The sequence below is a fragment of the Pan troglodytes genome, chromosome 5 (genome assembly GCF_028858775.2).
Source record: "Pan troglodytes isolate AG18354 chromosome 5, NHGRI_mPanTro3-v2.0_pri, whole genome shotgun sequence".
In the NCBI taxonomy this organism is placed as follows: Eukaryota; Metazoa; Chordata; class Mammalia; order Primates; family Hominidae; genus Pan; species Pan troglodytes.
Genome location: NC_072403.2, coordinates 135,107,207 through 135,127,070, shown reverse-complemented (window position 1 = coordinate 135,127,070; position 19,864 = coordinate 135,107,207). Strand labels below are relative to the sequence as shown.

At 34.0% G+C, this 19,864-nt stretch overlaps 1 protein-coding gene across 27 annotated transcripts in view; it reads left to right on the top strand.

Moving 5' to 3' along the window:
• Positions 1–19,864, top strand: part of TRDN (triadin) — a 414,373-nt gene that overhangs the window by 390,962 nt on the left and 3,547 nt on the right. For 24 of the 27 annotated variants that reach the window (XM_054686250.1, XM_054686252.1, XM_054686249.1 and 21 more), the window contains one exon: positions 17,440–17,478. In XM_054686250.1, coding sequence (XP_054542225.1) covers positions 17,440–17,478 — 39 coding nt within the window. The remainder of the gene's footprint in view (positions 1–17,439; positions 17,479–19,864) is intronic. The other 3 variants (XM_054686241.1, XM_054686242.1, XM_054686234.1) reach the window with 1 other exon arrangement.

Sequence of the window (19,864 nt, the reverse complement as noted above, 5' to 3'; positions counted from 1 at the left end):
CCAAACCTGCTAGAAAAGTAGTTAGGATTTCCATGTTTTTAAACAACTTTCTTTCTATCTTACTTTTGTGATTTTTCAAAAGCTTTCTAACTTTTAATATTCTGATCTAGTATTTTGGTTCTACATTTTTTCCTTCCTTTATAAATATGCTAAGTAAATAAGGTAGTTCTTTCAATATTAGAGTATAATAGATATTTTAGATGTCAGAATTAAGCACTTTGAAAATTAGTCTGAAATTTAAGCATAAGATAAAATTAAATACAGATTTCATAGATATAAAAGTTTATATTCTTTTTCTGAATTTACATGTTTAGTGTATCTTATGTCTGAAAAGAAAACTGTGAAATGAATATCTAGTAAAGATTCTTTTAATGACTATAATTAACCATAACTAAAGCATCATATTTGTCCTTATAATATATAATGATGAATAAATAAAAGTATAACCTATTTTTATTGATTATATTTTCCCAAATTGAAAATTTTCAGTAATTTCAGAAAACTAGAATTTCCCAATAAGTATGTCATTCCCATTTGAAGTAATATTTCAATTTGTCAAATAATAATGTTACTATTAATGAGTAAGTAAATTATAAAATGATAATTCAGTGGCAGAAAAGCACTAATCTTCTTAAACACAGAAATTCTTAAACACAAACAGAATATACTTCATTTTATGTTGATAGCATCTTTGCTTTCCTTTTTTACATAATTAAATTAATGATACTTTCTAGCATAACCAAATTCAACCTAAAAGCTACTTCAGAGTAAATTCACCTCAAAAATCAAGTAACTTCTGTTATCTTAGACTAAGTTGTTGATAAAAATAATATGCAATGATTAATGATGACACATCAATATTTTGACTTTTAAATAAATGAATCAATTTTATCACTTTACAACATATGCCAGTCCCATATCTAGCACTGCACAAGAAAATTTAATAGTCTAATTCGGATGTAGTTATAGAACAAGTCTTTAAACATTGTTTGCTTAACTTTACAAAATGAGTTTGAATAATGTTATTCATGCCCAATTATGTTTTGAATTCATTTGTCTAAAATTAGATCTAAATATTTCCAAAAAATAAACTGAATTGCTGAAACTAAAATGACTATTAAGTCTCTTTTACTACTTTGTTAATATTGTTTGTGAAAAAAAATCCGTTGCTATAAATATATAACTGTTATTTATGGCTTTTTTTTTACGTTGTTTCAGCAAGTAAGATTGATTATATACTGAAATCAAAAACAGAAAGAGAAAAAAAGACCTTCCCATTTCGAAAACAATTTATTGGAAAATGAAGTTTTGGGAGAGAGATCATAATTTTTTTCATAGCTTTCATTTATATACAAATTAATATCAAAAATGTGAATTTCCTATCCCTCTTACTAATATAAATTATTCCAGTCTATTTTGTTCTTTAAAAATACTTTATTATGTAGTTTCTGATACATACAAAGTAACATATATTTGAAAACTGGATAATACAAATACTGTAACTTCACTATTCCAACCCTTCATTTCTATCAGAAGTAACTACTACAATGAGTTTCATTTTTATGATTCCCTTGATTACTTTTTTCTAATTTTATGACATGTATTGGTCTCTCATCTCTGTGTGTGTGTAGCACATTGTAGAACATACTCTGACATTTTTTACTTAATGTTATGCTTCTCAGATTTATCAGTATTTTTGAGTAGTCATATTTTACTTATTTTCACTGCCATATATAGTATATTACTTTGTGAACATACACATTTAATCAGTTCTACTCTTGATGGACATTTGCAATGCTTCCCATTTATTTGAGGTTTTTCTGTTTCCTTTGTAAATATCAAATATGTATGCTTATTTTATTAATCTATTTCCTTTCTACTTTTACGTTTGTATGTAACAGCAATAAATTTTCCTTTAAGCACTATTTCAGCAGCATCCCACAAACTTTTATATGTAGTATTTTCATTACAATTCAATGTTAAGCATATTTAATTTCCACTATAATTAATTTTAACTAGTGTATTATATAGATTTTATTTATAGAGTATATTTTAAAATTTCTAAACCTATGAGAATTACTGACGTTATTCTTATTTAACCGAACTCCAATTTAATTGTGTAGTAATCACAGGAAAAGTGTTTTCTTTGAAATGTGTTCAGTGTTTATCTTGTGAACTAATATATTAGTTTCAGTAAATACTGTATATATGATTGAGAAGACTGTGTCTTTGCTAATGGTTGAAAGCACAATTCTATAGCCATTAAATCAAGCTTAATTGTCTTTTTAATTACCCTGTATCTTCTTTGACTTTTTGTATATTTGAAGTATCAATAACTGAATAAACTATATTGACATCTCCTCCTATGATGAGAAATTATCAGTTTATCCCTGTAGTTTAATCAATTTTTATATCAGGTGCTATTTCATGTTATACGTAAGTTTATATCAATTTTGTGTCTTTCTGATATATTGAACATTTATCTTTATATGATGACTTCTATATCCCTTACAATGCTCTTTTTAAAAAGAGTATATGGCCGGGCGTAGTGGCTCACGCCTGTAATCCCAGCACTTTGGAAGGCCGAGGTGGGCAGATCATGAGGTCAGGAGATCGAGACCATCCTGGCCTACATGGTGAAACCCTGTCTCTACTAAAATACAAAAAATTAGCGTGGCATGGTGGTGTGTGCCTGTAATTCCAGCTACTTGGGAGGCTGAGGCAGGAGAATCGCTTGAACCCAGGAGGTGGAGTTTGCAGTGAGCAGAGATTGTGCCACTGCACTCCAGCCTGGCCAAAGAGTGAGACTCCGTGTCAAAAACAAAACAAAATAAAACAAAAAAGAGTATTATGCAGTATGTCTGATATTAATATAATTATTCTAGCTTTCTTTTGGTTAATATTTTATCTGAATGTATTTTCAATTAAACCTTTACTTTATGTCCTTTCGTAACATGATGTTTTCTATATGTGTCTATCAAACAATATTGAGCTAAATTTTATTTTACGTTGTATACTACAATGATCTTTAGTTTTAATCTGATGGACGTAGACTATTTACATTTATCGTGATTATTAAAATCTTAGGTCTGGTTCTCACTGTCTTGTTGCTTTCTCCTTCTCATGCTCTCTCAATGCTTCTTCATCATCTTTCTTGACTTTTATAAATTGAGGGTTTTTTCCTTTTATATGTTTTTATTATTCCATTTTGCAGAGATCATACCTTATTTCTATTACTTTAGTGATTATCCTTACATTTTAACCATACCCACCTAACAAAGTATAAAATTGCTACTTGAAAACCCCTTCTAAACAAGAGAGGAATATGAAAACATCTAAATTCCAACACATCTAATCTTGACTTACATGGTAATTTTGTTCAAAAACCTGAATATGTGAATTTTATTAGTATTATTTGTTTAATCAGTATGTGCCTATCTGTACTTATATGTTTACCAGTTTAATTGTTTACCATTTCTTTTGCATTTTTGACTTTCTTTTGATAGCATGCTTTTCCTAGTAGTGCCTTCTATGAAATTGCCTTGGGTAGAGTTTTATTAGTAGAAAACATTCTCAGTTTTTACTTACTTGACAGCTTTTCTATATCATTTCATTCCCGAAAGCCTTTTATTTCTTCTGTCACATAATCTAGGCTTCCAATTATACACTTTTAAGCATCTTTTAATGTATTATTCGACTCTATTGTTTCCTTTTCTACTGATAGAATAGGGGAATGCTGTTATCAATTTAATTGTCATTTCTTCCTGTGTAATATATCTTTTCTCTCTGCCTTCTTCAAGTATGTTCTCTTAGCCTTTGTTCTGCTGCAGTGTTACTATAGTTTGTTGGAATGAGGATTTCTTCTTATTGTGACATACTTTCAGGGCACAGGAATTTATCATTTTCTTGTACCTACTTGAGGAATCCATAACTATTGTTTATTCAAAATATTGTCTCTTCCATTTTTTCTCCTTTATGCCACTGCAAAAAAGCAAGAAAAAAAATTAATACATTTGGAAAGGAAAAAACAAAACCATCCCTATTCACATGATTGTCTATGTAGCAAATCTAAAACCTGTATAAACACAAAAACTGGAATTAGTAAGTGAGTTTCAAAAGGTAGTAGGGTGTCCGGGCGCAGTGGCTCACGCCTGTAATCCCAGCAGTTTGGGAGGCTGAGGCGGGCAGTTCATGAGGTCAGGAGTTCGAGACCAGCCTGGCCAAGATGGTGAAACTCTGTTTCTGCTAAAAATACAAAAATTAGCCAGGTATGGTGGCACATACCTGTAGTCCTAGCCACTCAGGAAGCTGAGAGAGGAAAATCCCTTGAACCAGCGAGGCAGAGTTTGCAGTGAGCCAAGATTGTGCCACTGCACTCCAACCTGGGTGACAGAGCGAGACTCCATCTCAAAAAAAAAAAAAAAAAAAAAAAGCAGGGTATAAAGTTAATACAGAAAACTCATTATTTCCCACATGCAACATGCAATTGAAAACAAAATTTAAAAAAATTAGTTCGTGTTACCTAATATGAAATACTTATGTATAAATCAAAATGTATATATGATCTGTATGTTGAAAACCACAAGGTGATGATAAAAATTATTAAAGAAAATCTAAAATAAGTAGAGCTATACTATATTCATAAATTGGAAGATTCAACATAGCAAAGAGGTCAGTTCTCCCCAAATTGATCTATAATTTAATGCAATTACAATCAAAATCTCAGAAAAAATTTCTTAATATATAAAATCTCTTTTACAATAGCTAAAACATTTTTTAAAAGAACAAATTTGGAATAATCATATTACCTAATTTTAAATGTTACTGTACACTTACAGTAATCACAAGAGTATGGGATTTGCAAAGATATAGCCACATAGATCAATGTAGCATTAAAAATCCAAGAAATAGACCCACATAACACAACCATTTGATTTGTAATAAAAGTTCTGAAGCAATTTAGTGGAGAATAAGTAGACTTTTTAGCCAATGGCACTCAAACAACTGGACATCTATGTATTTTTTGAAAATAAACTGCTATCTTAACCTCACATAGTATGCAAAAATTAATCAAAAATAGATATCTCTAAATGTAAAACATGAAATTATCAAACTTTTAGGAGAAAACATCTTTGAGACCTAACATTAGACAAAGAGTTACAAGACATGACACCAAAAGGACTATTTGTAAAAGAAAAAATAATAAATTGTATACCATCTCAAAATTAAAAATGTGTGCTCTGTGGAAAAGACTACATATCCAACAAAGGCCTTGTGTTTTTTACAAATTGGGTGAAATAAAATGTTAGTTAAAATTAATTTTAAAAAGTAAACAAAAGATTTTAACACATAGTTCACCAAAGAGGATGTATGAATGGCAAATAAGAACCAGAAAAGATATTTGACATTATTAGCTGTTAGAGAATTGCAAGCTAAGCCACCATTATATAACAGCACACATTTATTAGGATAAGTAACTTTTTAAAACATGGAAAAACAAAAACAAGTGCTGGCAAGCATTTGAAACAACCAGAACTTTCATACATTGCTGTTGGGAAGGCAAAATGGTACTGGCACTATAGAAAACTGAGAGTTTCTTATAAAGAGAAACACATGCTTATGTTGTGACCCAACCATCTCACTCCTGAAGGATGAGAGAAATAAAAATTTATGTTCGCCCAAAAATGTGAACATAAATGTTTATTGCAGCTATATTCACAATTGCCAAATCTGGAAATAACCCAAATGTCCTTCAACAGGCAAATGGATATAGAAGCTGTAGTACATCCACACAACAGAATATTTCTCAGGAATAAAAATTCATAAGTTATATGAATTCAAATACGTTATTTCTTCTGAAGCTAAGCCTCAAAGGTTCCATACGGGAAGTGTTCATGCATATGGGATTCTTCCATTGGGTTACAGCTCAGTAGTTGCCCAAGGTTAGGGACAGAGGGAGAGTGTCACTATGAAGGAGGAGAACAAAGGTATTTTTTGGAGGTGATTGTGGTTGTAGTCACACACATCTATACATGTCTTAAAATTCATATACGTGTCTTAAAATTCATAGAAGTTTGCACCGAAAATCTCAATTTACTGTGTGATTATTTTAAAAAATAAACCTTAAAAAATAAAATAAATAACGTACAAAACTTGTGACAGATAGCTTTTTGAGATTTCCTAGCTGGGTTGCTTTTTCTCACTTACCTGGCCTTATCTTTTTCTTTGTCTTTACTGACCCTGTCTTGATCAACTTTTATTCCACTCCCAGCAGTTCCTTACCATTTGTGGGAATCCATCCTGAAAGTGAGCCCTGGCTTGTCAGTTTCCCAAGGTCACAGGGTATCTGATGGTTCCAGCCCCTTCAGCTCTCAATGCTTACCTGCTACTGGACTTGACAAAGTCCCTCACAACTTTAGCTGATGATCTCATCAGTCTGACTTCCTTTGGGAAATACCTGTTGGCTATCTGAGAGACTGATCCCCATCTCTCAGACTCCCCATGGTTTCCCTCTGCTTCCTCTTCTACAGACTTTGATTCCTTGTAGATTTTTGACTATTCATTTGTCTCAATACGTAGCTATCTTAGGGTTCATCTAATTTGTTATAAATATTGTTCATGGTTTTTGCTGTCTACCTATTCTATCCATTTTGGGGGGAGAAATATGAAGGAAATTTAAGATCTCTACTGCTATTATGTTCTCACAGTCCCCTAGGACAATTTTATCATTGTCCCACCCTCCCTGGCTTAACAAACGATCCTAGCCTCTACACCCCCATTTTGCTCCTTGCACACTTAATTACTGAATTTCAGTTTTAATATAAGCACTTGTCCTAATGTGACCCCACTTTTCATGTATCAGCAGGGTTAGTTTTTTATTTTAATTTCCCTGGGACAGAAGGGACAATTCTATTTGAAGATTTCCTTTACTTCCTCTAAACCCAGTCCTTCAACAAAAGGTATTAGTTTTTGTTGCTGTGAATGAGCACTTTAGTGTATTCAGTCTATCATATTTTCAGAAGTATTAGTATCCAATAGTTTTTAAGATTTTATCCACAAATCTTATTTTAACCAAGATTATTGCCTTTCTTTTTCTAAATTAAAAAACAAGATATCTTACGTCCTAGTTCTAGACAATTGTGTAAAACTAATTATGTCATTAAAAATTTAGCGAGTGCTTCATCACAGAATCCTAAATTTAATCTTTATTAAAGCAAAACCATTCTCAACTAATACAGATATGTACAAACTGAAATAAAGTCTTCTTATAATGAATGGATGAAAGCTTATTTCTGGCTACACATGGGTGTATATATATTTAATATATGTGTGTTTATAAACATATATACACATACCTATACATAAATGCACACACATATATATGATATGAAAGTGATTGTTTTTATAAGATGACTTCTGTTTTGTTAGAGGTCACATGCTGAAATGGAATGGCAACATTACTGTAGTTTTTGCTAAACAAATTAGCACTAAATTCATAATAGACATACGTATGCAGATGGTATCATAGGGTAGTAGTCGATACCAGGGAAACTAGCTTCAGAAGTACTGGTTCCCATCATGACTTAAAAGCTGAATAATTTGGAAAAATTACTTAACATTTTTGTGCTTCAATAGCTTTATTTTTAAATTTTCAATAATAATATTCATCTCATAGAAATTTTGGGTAGATTAAGATAAAATAGTAGAGTGCATGAATAGGGATTGGTATATGATAAGTGATTATTAATTGGTAACTATAAGAATGAGGATGATGATGATGATTATGTAATGACAATGGGTTACTCCCCTAGCAAGGGACAGATTTCAATTATTAAACTTTTGTGTCAAAATGGATACAATTATTAAATAAAAAAATAAAAAGAAAACATCTATCTCTTATTTTTGCTTGGATTTAAAACAATCTCACTTTTTAAAGCAAGGGTGATTAAATTCATGATGATTTTGTTTTAGGAGAAAAAATTGGCTGAAGCCTCCTTAATATGTACCAGTGATCATACTCACCACTCTGATCACCCCTTTTGCTAAACTCCAGAGAAAGGTTGTGTATAAGGCGCATTTGGTGAAACGTTTGTCACTGTTCATTATTAGACTTTGGGTCCCAGCACTGTGGCCTCATTCATTTAAGGGTGATGTTAAGTTGTTCTGACATTGCCCTCAAGAGAGCCGTGTTTATCCTGGGAGTGATGGGACAGACACTAAGAAAGGGTCGCATACATTCATTGAACACTCCTGGCTTCACTGTGTGCTGCCTACAAAATCCCAAATGTGAAATTTCCCTGCATAGTTTATTATTCCCTAGAGTCAATTTTAAGAATCTTCAGTGAGTTCTCAGTGTAGCAGTTCATTTTCTTTAAAACTCGCAATTACTTTAAATAATAGCACATATAGAAGGAGATTCTCACACCTGAGAGCTAAAATAAACTGGCTGTCAAGTGTTGCTTTCAACTACCGTGGGTTTTTAAGATTTCTTAGGAAAATGTGAACTCTTAGAAAGTAATATTCTGTTAAACCGGTTACACACAATTTGGCCAGTTAGTTGAGAAAATAATTTGGAGCTTTGGGTATCTCTGCAGAAACAGAGAGAGGCAGTGAATTTGATAAAGGAAGAGGGCTGAGGAAGAATACAAATATTCATGCTAAGCTTTTTTTGCATCTATGACTAAGGATTCCACATGTTTACTTACGAGGATTTCTTGAAACTGCACAAATCAAAATAGACTGCTGGTAGAGATGAACATAGAGTAACTGAGCTGGTACATGTACGTGCATTATTTAGGGGGCTTTGATTTATTTATAGTGCTTGCTAAGAGCGTATAGAGCAGACTGGACACTACACAGAAAAATTTTATGTTTAAAACTGAGAAAAACAAAATTAATCTATGCCATAAATGTGGGTTCTTCAAAGTTTGCCTTCTCCCCAAATTACAATCTCTTTTTACTCTTTTGTATATTCCCTATCACCAGCCTCCCATTCTCATATCAAGAAGCATTGCTTCTCCTAAGATTTACATTCTGTATTCCTTTTTGATTCCATCTTCTCTCGCTTTCTCCCTCAATCATGCCTCTGCAGTTCTTACCATAAGAGTTTCTCCTACCTCTGCCTACAAATATTCCTTTGTACAAAATTTTCCTTGCCCTTTCTGCTTCTCAGAGCTGTTGTCTTTTTGCTCTGCTTGCATTTGCAGCCACTTCTGAACTAGATCTCCTAGCAATTTCTCTCTACGCTTTCAGTTTAATTCCATGCAGCTTGGATATCTGCCCCCATTTCTGCCCCAACAGTCTCCCCAAATAGCTAACCTCAAGTTCAACACAGCATTCCAAATTGTAAAGCTGAATTACCTTTTGCTCACTTCTCCCCTATTGTTAACCTCTCTAATGCCTTCCACATTGTGGGTCGCCTGCCCTTTTTGAAATGTTTTCCTCTCTTGGCTTTCATAATATAGGATTTTTTTTTTTCAGTCTATTTGCTCAGTACTGGGCTTCTGCTGTTTTTCCCCAGAGGTTGAATTCTTCCAACCTCAGCTCTCTTTCCTACTCTTCTGTGCTATTCCTCAGTGGGGCCATCCAGTTTTGTTATCTACATTATCTACTTCTTTGTGGATAAGACCCAAAATTCTTCTGAAGCTTAACCTATTTTTTCAGCTCCAGTCACATTCAATTCCTAACTTCGCCCTTTGTCTGCACAAGTTTACAACTGATCTTCATATCATAAACTTCTTCTTGCCCTTATCCTTCCACCCTCTCCATATCCCAAGAGGGGATTCTACTCTTGCCATCTGACTTCCACTCTTTAGTCACTTAGACATAAAACTTTGAATTCTACTTTGACCAATCAGTATTACTTGTCCCGGACCCTAATTTTGTTTTAAGTCATGTAGGCTTTTACTGTTTCTCCTCTAAACCATTGCATTCACTCCCCAACAGGCCCTTTTCTGACTTGTCATTCTTCCTTTTTATGTCCACTGACATTAAATTTTCCAAACTTTAAAATGATTGGGCCATATATGTGAGAAACACTGACTATTTCTTCATTGTAAATTTGGAATAAATTCTACATTTCTAAGCCCAGGAGTCTAGGGCCTGTATAATCCAGGTATAAACTACATTAAAATTTTTTTTGTGTGTGATCATTTTCTATACCTATTGTAGGTACTAGCCCAATTGAACATTCTATATTCCTAATACTGCTGCCTCCTAGATTTGATCCCATCATTCTCTTTTCCTGAACAATTCTTTGTACCTCTAACAATGCAATTCATTACGATTGTTCAAAGTCCATCACCAGTGGAAGAGTGTCCATAAAAAACTTCTTTGATCTACGTAACAGGAATTGACCATTTCACTCTTGAAACTACCTCGCAGTTATACTATCAATTGTCATATACTATCTCATACTTCAGAGTCCCTTCTATTTGGTTGGGTACTTTTTCATTTTCTCTATATGGGTTTGTAAATTACTTCTAAGTAGCATCCTATTTCCTTTTGGTTCCTCCAGGGCACAGAGCAAAGTGCTTTGCAAGTAAAGATAGAATAGTTTAGAGGAAAGAGTGAGGGTCTTGATGTTGAGGAAAGTTAGCTTCATGCCTTCTTTCAACACTTTTTAAAATGTGTTGCTGCAGGGAAGTTCTTTTCAAATACTTTGGGGCTCAAAGTTCTCTTGTAAAATCAGATATTTTCCCCATAATTCATAAGGGTATTGGTGAGACTTATGTTAAAACACATATGTAAAATCTAGTACCTAGTAGGATACCTGGCACAGAAAAATATCTCATTGTAGTTCTCATAGTTGTTGCTGGAAAAGTAACTTTATCTTAAATGAATAAATCATAGGAAACCTTCAAGGTAATATTCACTTTGACTGTAAAGCTAGACTGAAATTTTTAAAAATCTGTTTATGATTTTACTTTTTATAACATAAACACACAGCCTACATCACAAAATATACATTATGAATTAATCTTTTATATGAAGAAGAAACTGAGATTCCAACCATCTATGAAAAATGCTATGAATATGTTTCTAGTAAATTGTTTTGCAAATATATGATAAGGGTGTTGAATATATTCCAGTTATCCAAATTTAGAAGTGGTGGTTTTATCATTTTTCTTTTTATTATTATTATTATTATTATACTTTAAGTTCTAGGGTATATGTGCACAACGTGCAGGTTTGTTACATATGTAAACATGTGCCATGTTGGTGTGCTGCACCCATTAACTCGTCATTTACATTAGGCATATCTCCTAATACTATCCCTCCCCCGTCCTCCCACTGCAAGACAGGCCCCGGTGTGTGATGTTCCCCTTCCTATGTCCAAGTGTTCTCATTGTTCAATTCCCACCTATGAGTGAGAACATGTGGTGTTTGGTTTTTTGTCCCTGCGATAGTTTGCTGAGAATGATGGTTTCCAGGTTCATCCATGTCCCTACAAACGACATGAAATCATCCTTTTTTTATGGCTGCATAGTATTACATGGTGTATATGTGCTGCATTTTCTTATTCCAGTCTATCACTGATGGACATTTGGGTTGGTTCCAAGTCTTTGCTATTGTGAATAGTGCCGCTGTAAACATACGTGTGCATGTGTCTTTATAGCAGCTTTAATTTCAATTATGGTAACTATTGATAGATATAATTCATAAAAAATATTTTGGGGTCCTTAATATTTTAAGATTATAAAGGAATTCTGTGAAGAAAAAAGTGAAAGCCACCACTCTAGAGAATAAAATTTAGAACCAAGATAAGATTGCTTGCTGAGAATGAGAAATCTGCATTTTAGTATAAAATTTGCGAATTCACTTATCAAGCCTACATAATTAAGAATAAACGTAATTATATACCATACCTACCATTGGTGCTGAGGCTGGACTTTACATTTTCTCATATACTTGGAATTTTTATCAGCCAATTGTAATTAGAGTCCATATTTATTAGAGTCCATACACACGCAGTCTCCTAAATACCAACAGATCAAGTCTTTAAATCATCTGTGTCTTCAACCTCATAGAACCAAGTCCACCCTTGACTCCAAAGAGATGAAGACTTAACACCTGAACCCTGTTAAAAATCCCATTGGCCGTGAAACTTTTTTGACCCATGGCTGCAGAACAGTATTGGAGATAAGTAAAAACTTTCAGGCAGAGAACAGAGGTAATTTCTTACTTTTTCAGGCATTCCACTTGATCACAGAATAACACTTTTCTTAAGTGTTGAAACAGACAGTTATGTGAAATGAGGCAAGTCATGGATTTAGGACAAAGGAGAAAGTCCTTCAGTTAACCAGAAAATACAAGGACTACTTGACCAAACAAAATCCAGGACTTTCTATTGTAAATTTATTAATTTTTAATAAACTGATAGCTATTTAAGAACCCTTGTGTCAGTAGGCCCAATTAAATAAGTATTAAAGAGTTATACAAAACCTAGTCCTTGATTAAAATGACAGCCATACAGACAAGATGGCCCATTTTTTCATGACTCTATTATTGTGCAGACAACTGCTTGGATAGGAGGATGGATTCACTGCTATCTCTGATTCCTCTGGAATCTGTTTCTATGTAAGCGAAGAATGAACTCTAGAATTTGAAAGTCAAGATAGTACAATTTTATTCTTCAATGTTAGAAATAACTGTAGCTTACACTACTTATAATGTTTAGGCAAACAGAAAAAATATTATGCTTACCTCTTCATTGTCTTTATTTTCAAAGACAACTAAGTAACTTTTCATCGCCACTGAGGGAGAGTAGATTGTTAGAAGTGCAGAGGGACACATTTAGCACCCCCTCTCATTTTAAGGGGGTTAGTGGAATGCCTCCTCCTTCATTTCTGTTCTGCACAAGTGTGTGTGTGGCTCATGCATAACTTGACTCTGTCAGAGCCTGCCAGCAGGTATGTTAGGCAACATAATGCATGGGTACTAGAATCAGAGAGAAGTGGGTTTAGAAGTTCATCCTCCAGAGGCAGTGATATGGTTTGGCTGTGTCCCCACCCAAATCTCATCTTGAACTATATTTCCATATCCCCACGTGTTGTGGGAGGGACCTGGTGGGAGGTAATTGAATCAAGGGGGCAGTCCCTCCATGCTATTCTCACAATAGTGAGTACGTTCTCAGGAGATCTGAGGGTTTTATAAAGGGTTTGTCCCCTTTGCTCAGTTCTCATTCTTCTTCTCTCTACCACCATGTGAAGGACATGTTGACTTCTGTTTCTGCTGTGATGTAAGTTTCCTGAGGCCTCTTCAGCCAGGCTGAAATGTGAGTCAATTAAATCTCTTTCCTTTATAAATTACCCATCTTGGGCAGTTCTTTATGGCAGTATGAAAACAAACTAATGCAGGCAGAATGGCTTAGTGATTAACAGCGCCATCTCTGGAACCAGAATGCCATAGTCTTAAAAACCAGTTCCTTCACTTCTTATAGCTCTGAGACATTGAATCTCTCTGATTTTTAATTGTCCCACCTATAAAATAGGAACAATAAGAGTATATTCCTCACAGATATTCTGAGGAGATGAAAAGTGTTAACATTTATAAAGTGCTTAGAACAGTGGCTGGCACATAGCAGGTGTACTATTCATGGGATAAATTTCAACACTCTTTCAAGAGGCCCTGATATAGGAGATTTGGATTATGTTCTTGTTCTGGCTCTGCCACTCATGAGTTTTGTGACCTTGGGCAGCATTTAACCCCTCTCTCCTCTATTTGTACAGTAGATTCAATATAAAAGTCCTCGCCTCGGAGGTTGCAGTGAGCCAAGATGGCGTCATTGCACTCCACCCTGGGTGACAGAGTGAGATCTTATCTCAAAAAACAAACAAACAAAACCAAACAAACAAACAAAAAAGTCCTTGCCTCGTGTGGTTGTTGTTCAGGATCAAACGTGTTAACACATATGAAATAACTTAATAGGGCCTAGCATGTAGAAAATCTTAAGAAATATTAACTATTTTGCAAAAATTAAAAGTGATGATCTCACAATTTACTGAGTTTTGCCCATTAACTTGATGCATATCACTTCTAACCTTTTCAGACATGTTGCCGGCTCTGTCTTGTTTCCTACTAAGCATTTGCAACTGCATGACTGGCCTAGCACCACAGTTCAACCCATAGAGAATTGAACTTTTCATTATCCCCAGCAAATATCAGTGTCCCCTAGGGACTTCATTGTAGTTGGGAGTGGCACCACTGTCTTTCTCCAAACTCAAATAACATATCGTTATTTTCCTTGTAGTACTAATCTCTTGTTCTTACTTGTATTTAATTCTATTTCATTCTTTTGGCAAAGCCTTTTTTTGTATTTAACTCCTTCAGTGACTCCTACTTGGAGAATGTACTATTTCTGTGCTATTAGAACACTTGCCAAATTGCATTCTCTGCATTCATTTTCTCATGCTCTAGTCTTATTTATTTCTACCAAGTACATCTCTAAAACATTATTTATCTCTTGAGCAACCTTGACTAGCTATGAAATTTAGTTGAGGGTACTTAGCCTGATGTATAAGATGTTCCACATGATAATCTTATCCAAGTTTTCCAGAACGTCTCCTCTACTCCCTGAATATCTCTGTCCTTTGCTGTCTCTAGCCTTTTTTCATATTGTTGCCCTCACTTTAATTTTGGCATCTCCTTCTTGAAAATATTATAAGTCCCATTTCAAATTTTACTTCCTTCATTAAACATTTTCCTGACAGTCTGACAAAGCAGGTCACTCTTTAAAATTTCGTTGGCACATTTTGACACTCCTTTCACTGCCATGATTCTACCTTCTCAGAGTCAAATATTTGTTTTATCAAAACTACCACTCACTCAATGTGCAAGTTGTAAGAATAAGTGGACAGTGAGTGCCTTATTCCTTTCTTGAATTTTATTCCTAGTTCTGTAAATGTTTGCTGCTAAGTCTCTTCCACAGAAAATGCATCTCTATAGCAACTGTCCTAGGTTTGCCGTTTACTTTCTTGTGCTTCTGTCTCCTGAGCGATTGACATGTGACTCAGCTCTTGCCAGCTTTTGTCACTTATAGCCAGTTGATGCTGGATCAGAATATAGAATCTGAAGACACTGAGGTCTTTATTCCTTCCATTTGTATTTATTTTTCTAGTGGTAATAAATGGATCCAAAGAATAAGTTTCAAGTGTGCTATAATCTACAAAAATAAAATATATGTTCCTTGTGGACACGGACTTTGCCTCATTTTATTTTTGTACAGAACTTTCATAGGAATTAATAGGACCTTATTACACAATTAAGATATTATTTGATTTGTTTAGGAATTGACATCATTTTAAAAGTATAGATATTAAGTTATTTCACAACATCATATAACAGTTTGTACTGTTTCATTATTTATAGCAGTTGATTAAGCAGTTCAAGACCATGGTGATTTTATCCAGTATTTAATTGAGTTAAACCTATGTTTAAATATTATTTACAACTGACCAGATCAAAAGTTTAATAATATATAGTAAAAAAATTCTAGTAATTTTGTTTCTTTTTCTGTTGTGTTCTTCTACATAATAGCATTTTTCTATAAATGTCACATTGCTTTCCTGTTAGAGGAAATTTGCATACTGACCCTATCTTACCCCTTTTTCATTTATTAGTGAACAGTCGGTATGCAAAATCTAAATAAATAAGACAAAACTGACCTTCTTTCAGATAATTTCAAATGTTAAAAATTAAAGCATCATTCCGTTATATTGCATTAGAATTGCCTCAGACTTAAAATTACTTCCACATTATTCCAATATGTGCTTGTAAGTTGAATGCAGAAAAGACCAAGTGATTTACACAATACAACTTAAGAGTCATTGTATATGTATTTGAGCTTTAGTTCAAATGTAGTGTCTTCCTTTCCCCACTAATTTTATTGAGATATAAGTGAGAAATAAAAATTGTATATATATTTGATATACAATGTGATATTTTGATATACATATACATTATCAAATGATTACCAAAATCAAGCTAATTAACATGGCCATCACCTCACGTAGTTACCACCATTCTGTGTGTGTGTATGTGTGTGTGTGTGTGTGTGTGTGGTGAGAACATTTAAGATCTACTCTCTTAGAAAGTTTCAAGCATACAATATATTTGATAAATATTTGGATATATACCCAGAAGTGAAATTGCTGGATCATATGGTAGCTTCTTCTTAAATATGTTGAGGATGACTATTGTCTAGTGGTAAAATAAATAAATAAACAAACAAATTTTTGAGGAACCTCCATACTGCTTTCTATAATGGCAATACCAATTTACATTCCCATCAAAAGTGAACAAGGGTTCCCTTTTCTCTTAAATCCTCACCAACACATCTCATTTGACTTTTTGATAATCACTAGTCTAACAGATGTGAGGTAATATCTCATTGTGGTTTTATTTCATTTCATGATAATTAATAATATAAGGCATCTTTCCACGTGCCTGTTGGTCATTTGTATATGTCTTTGGAAAAGTGTCTGTTCAGATCCTTTGCCCATTTATTTGTTTTTTGCTATTGAGTTGTATCAATGTCTTATATATTTTAGGTATTAACCTCCTTTGGATATATGGCTTGCAAATATTTTCTCCCATTTCATAATTTGCCTTTTCATTTTGTTCATTGTTTCCTTTGCTGTACACAAACATTTTAGTGTGATATAGTTCCAATCGTTTATTTTTGCTTTTGTTGCCTATACTTTTAGTGTCAGATTCATAAAATCATTGCCAATACCAATGTTAAGAAGCTCTTCCCCTGTGTTTACTTTTAAAAGTGTTTCAGGTTTTACATTTAAGTCTTTAAATCCATTTTGAATTGATTTTGGGATGGCGGAAGATGAAGGTCCACTTTCATCCTTTTGCATATAGATATCCAGTTTTCCCAACAGTATATATTGAAGAGACAATCTTTCCCCCATTGTTTATTCTTGGTACCTTTTTCAAAGATTAGTTGACTCATGTATGTGCATGGGTTTATTTCTGGGCTTTTTAGAATTGTCAAAAAGGCTAAAATCTAATCAATCTGCTAATAAATTGTGTGGGTAGACACTGATCTCTTTATCTAGCCTGTATGTGTGAATCCATTTACCTTAACTTTCCTAAATTCTATAAATGATTATGATTTTTGAAAGGAGCTTTAGGAGTCAGAGGAGGAGGGAAACCTGGGGGTGGGTGTTGGAGGTCACCACAGGCCTTTTCCCTAAGTAACCTTTACCAGCCTGATTACCATAGTGCAGCACTCATCATTTTCTCCACATCCTCTCTCCAAGTCAGAGAAGTGCCTGTTTTGGTCAGACAGCTCTTATTTATGGAGACTGTAGGTGCTGAGTTTGTAGATTCAGGGATCTTGTGACTCTTAAAAACCTTTAAATACAATACTTCCTCTGGGAAAACTGAAAAATTGACTGTGATTCTACGTGCCTTTTTTCTGTACTCTAGAAGATGTTGAAGATGTACCAGCTTCAAAGAAAGCTAAAGGTGAGTTTGCTGTCTTTGGATCATTTACAAGTTTTCTCTCAAAGCTATAAGGTTTTTGTCTGTCTTTTTTTTTTTTTTTCCTAGCTATTCTTGATCTAGTCTTAAAGCTTTTCTAGGCAACATTTACATGGTAGGCTTATTTTTAAAGCAAACAGCTTTTTAACATTATTTGGAAAATATACAGCTTTTCACATATTAAAAACACTAGTTGGGTATTGATTTATTTACAATTATCAGATGCATTTATTTGCCAATCTACAGGAATAATACTTCAAAATCACTATTCCATTAAGAATTACAAGAATGCCATGCTTTTATTAAGAAGACTTGAGATGAGTCACCTATATTAGCAGCACCATCAGGAAGGAATGAAGGAAGGAAGGAAGGAAGGAAGGAAGGAAGGAAGGAAGGAAGGAGGAAATGGAAGGCTGGACTCAACCCCTGCACTCTTTTAGCCCAAGCCAGAGGACAAACAGTCAGGAAAACCTGCAATCTCCAGATGTACGAACTTCATAAAGTTTTTCCAGGACAAAATTTCTCCATCTGTAGAGTGAGGGCTTCAGCTAACTTGATTTTTTTTCTGAAAGGTTCCTGGCTTTTTCATTAGGGCTGCTATAAAATAGGCATTATGTTAAAAAGAAATGAACTTTTACTTTAGGTTTAGGGGTACATGTGTATGTTTGTTATATAGGTAAACTCATGTCATGGGGGTTTGTTGTACAGATTATTTCATCACCCAGGTATTAATCCTGCCATCCATTAGTTATTTTTTCTGATCCTCTTTCTCCTTCCACTCTCAACCCTTGGGTAGGCCTCAGTGTCTGTTCCTCCCGTCTTTGTGTTCATGTTTTCTCATTATTTAGCTCCCACTTTAAGTGAGAACATGCTGTATATGGATTTCTGTTTGCCAAGGATAGTTGACCAACTATCCTTGGCATTAGTTTGCCAAGGATAATGACCTCCAGCTCTATCCAGCAATGGGATTGCTGGGTTGAATGATAGTTCTGTTTTTAGCTCTTTGAGGAATCATCACATTGCTTTCCACAATAGTTGAACTAATTTGCACACCCACCAACAGTCTACAAGTGTTCTCTTCTCTCTGGAAGCTCCTCAACATATGTTATTTTTTGACTTTTTCATAGTAGCCATGCTTACTGGTGTGAGATGTTATCTTATTGTGGTTTTGATTTGCATTTCTCTAATGAGTAGTGATGTTGAGCTTTTTTTCATACGCTTGTTGATTGAATGTATGTCTTCATTTGAAAAGTACCTGTTCATGTCCTTTGACCACTTTGTAATGAGGTTGTTTGCTTTTTTCTTGTAAATTTGTTTAAGTGCTTTATAGATCCTGGATATTAGACCTTTGCCAGGTACACAGTTTGCATATAAAAAAAAAGTATTTTCTCTTCCACTTCTAAATTTGTCTGCAGGCAATAAGTATTTGCCTAAGCATTGTTCTAGCCAACAAAGTATAAATTCTTTGCCAGTGCCCAAAATTAACCAACAATGTGGAAAATAGTGCTTTGAGAAAAGACACACAGGACAGGACCTTATCAGATAAAAGTTGAGATTTACACTTGTATTAAGATACCTTTCTGAATACTATATTTTATATATATATATATTTTTAATTGAATTACTAAGACTAGCCACCCTAATAGGTTTTTTACTCATAGACCAGTGCTTCTAAAACTTTAATGTTTATACAGATCAACTGTAGGTCTCCTTAGAATTAAATATCTGAGTTAGAACCTAAAAATCTGCATTTATATAAATAAATCAAGTGATGCTGAAACTAGTAGTACATAGATTACACTCTGAGGGGAACCGCTCTAGAACCAATTGAAAAATTGATAAGATCTGTAAACCTAGCTTTCTATGAAACACACACACTAACACACATGTACACACAAACACACATACACACTCTCTCACAACTTCTAATTATTTCAGTGTTTTATAGAAAAACCCCCAAAACCCCATTCGTGGATACCAGTTAAGAACTTCTAATCGGAAGAAAGGGATTCAAAGAAATAGTTTCAAGTTATCCAACGCTACATAAATTTGTGATGGATATTACTACAGCAAAAATAAATAAATAGTCAGTGAATCAGACGTGAAAAGGGAAGAATGCAGGATACTGGGCTGCTGCTCTGCTTTCATGGCAAGGATGATCACGAAAAACGTATGTCCCTCCAAATTTGGGATTATTTTGACTAAAATGTTCATCTTTAGCCAGATTTTACCCTTACCAAATTGTTAACTCTGAGCATCAAAGATCCCTTCTCAGGAAAGGGATGCATGTCAACTATCCTCATTAATGAATATCTGACACATCAGGGCCAGTTTTCCTATTTAAACAATTGTTTGTAGCATGACATTTTTT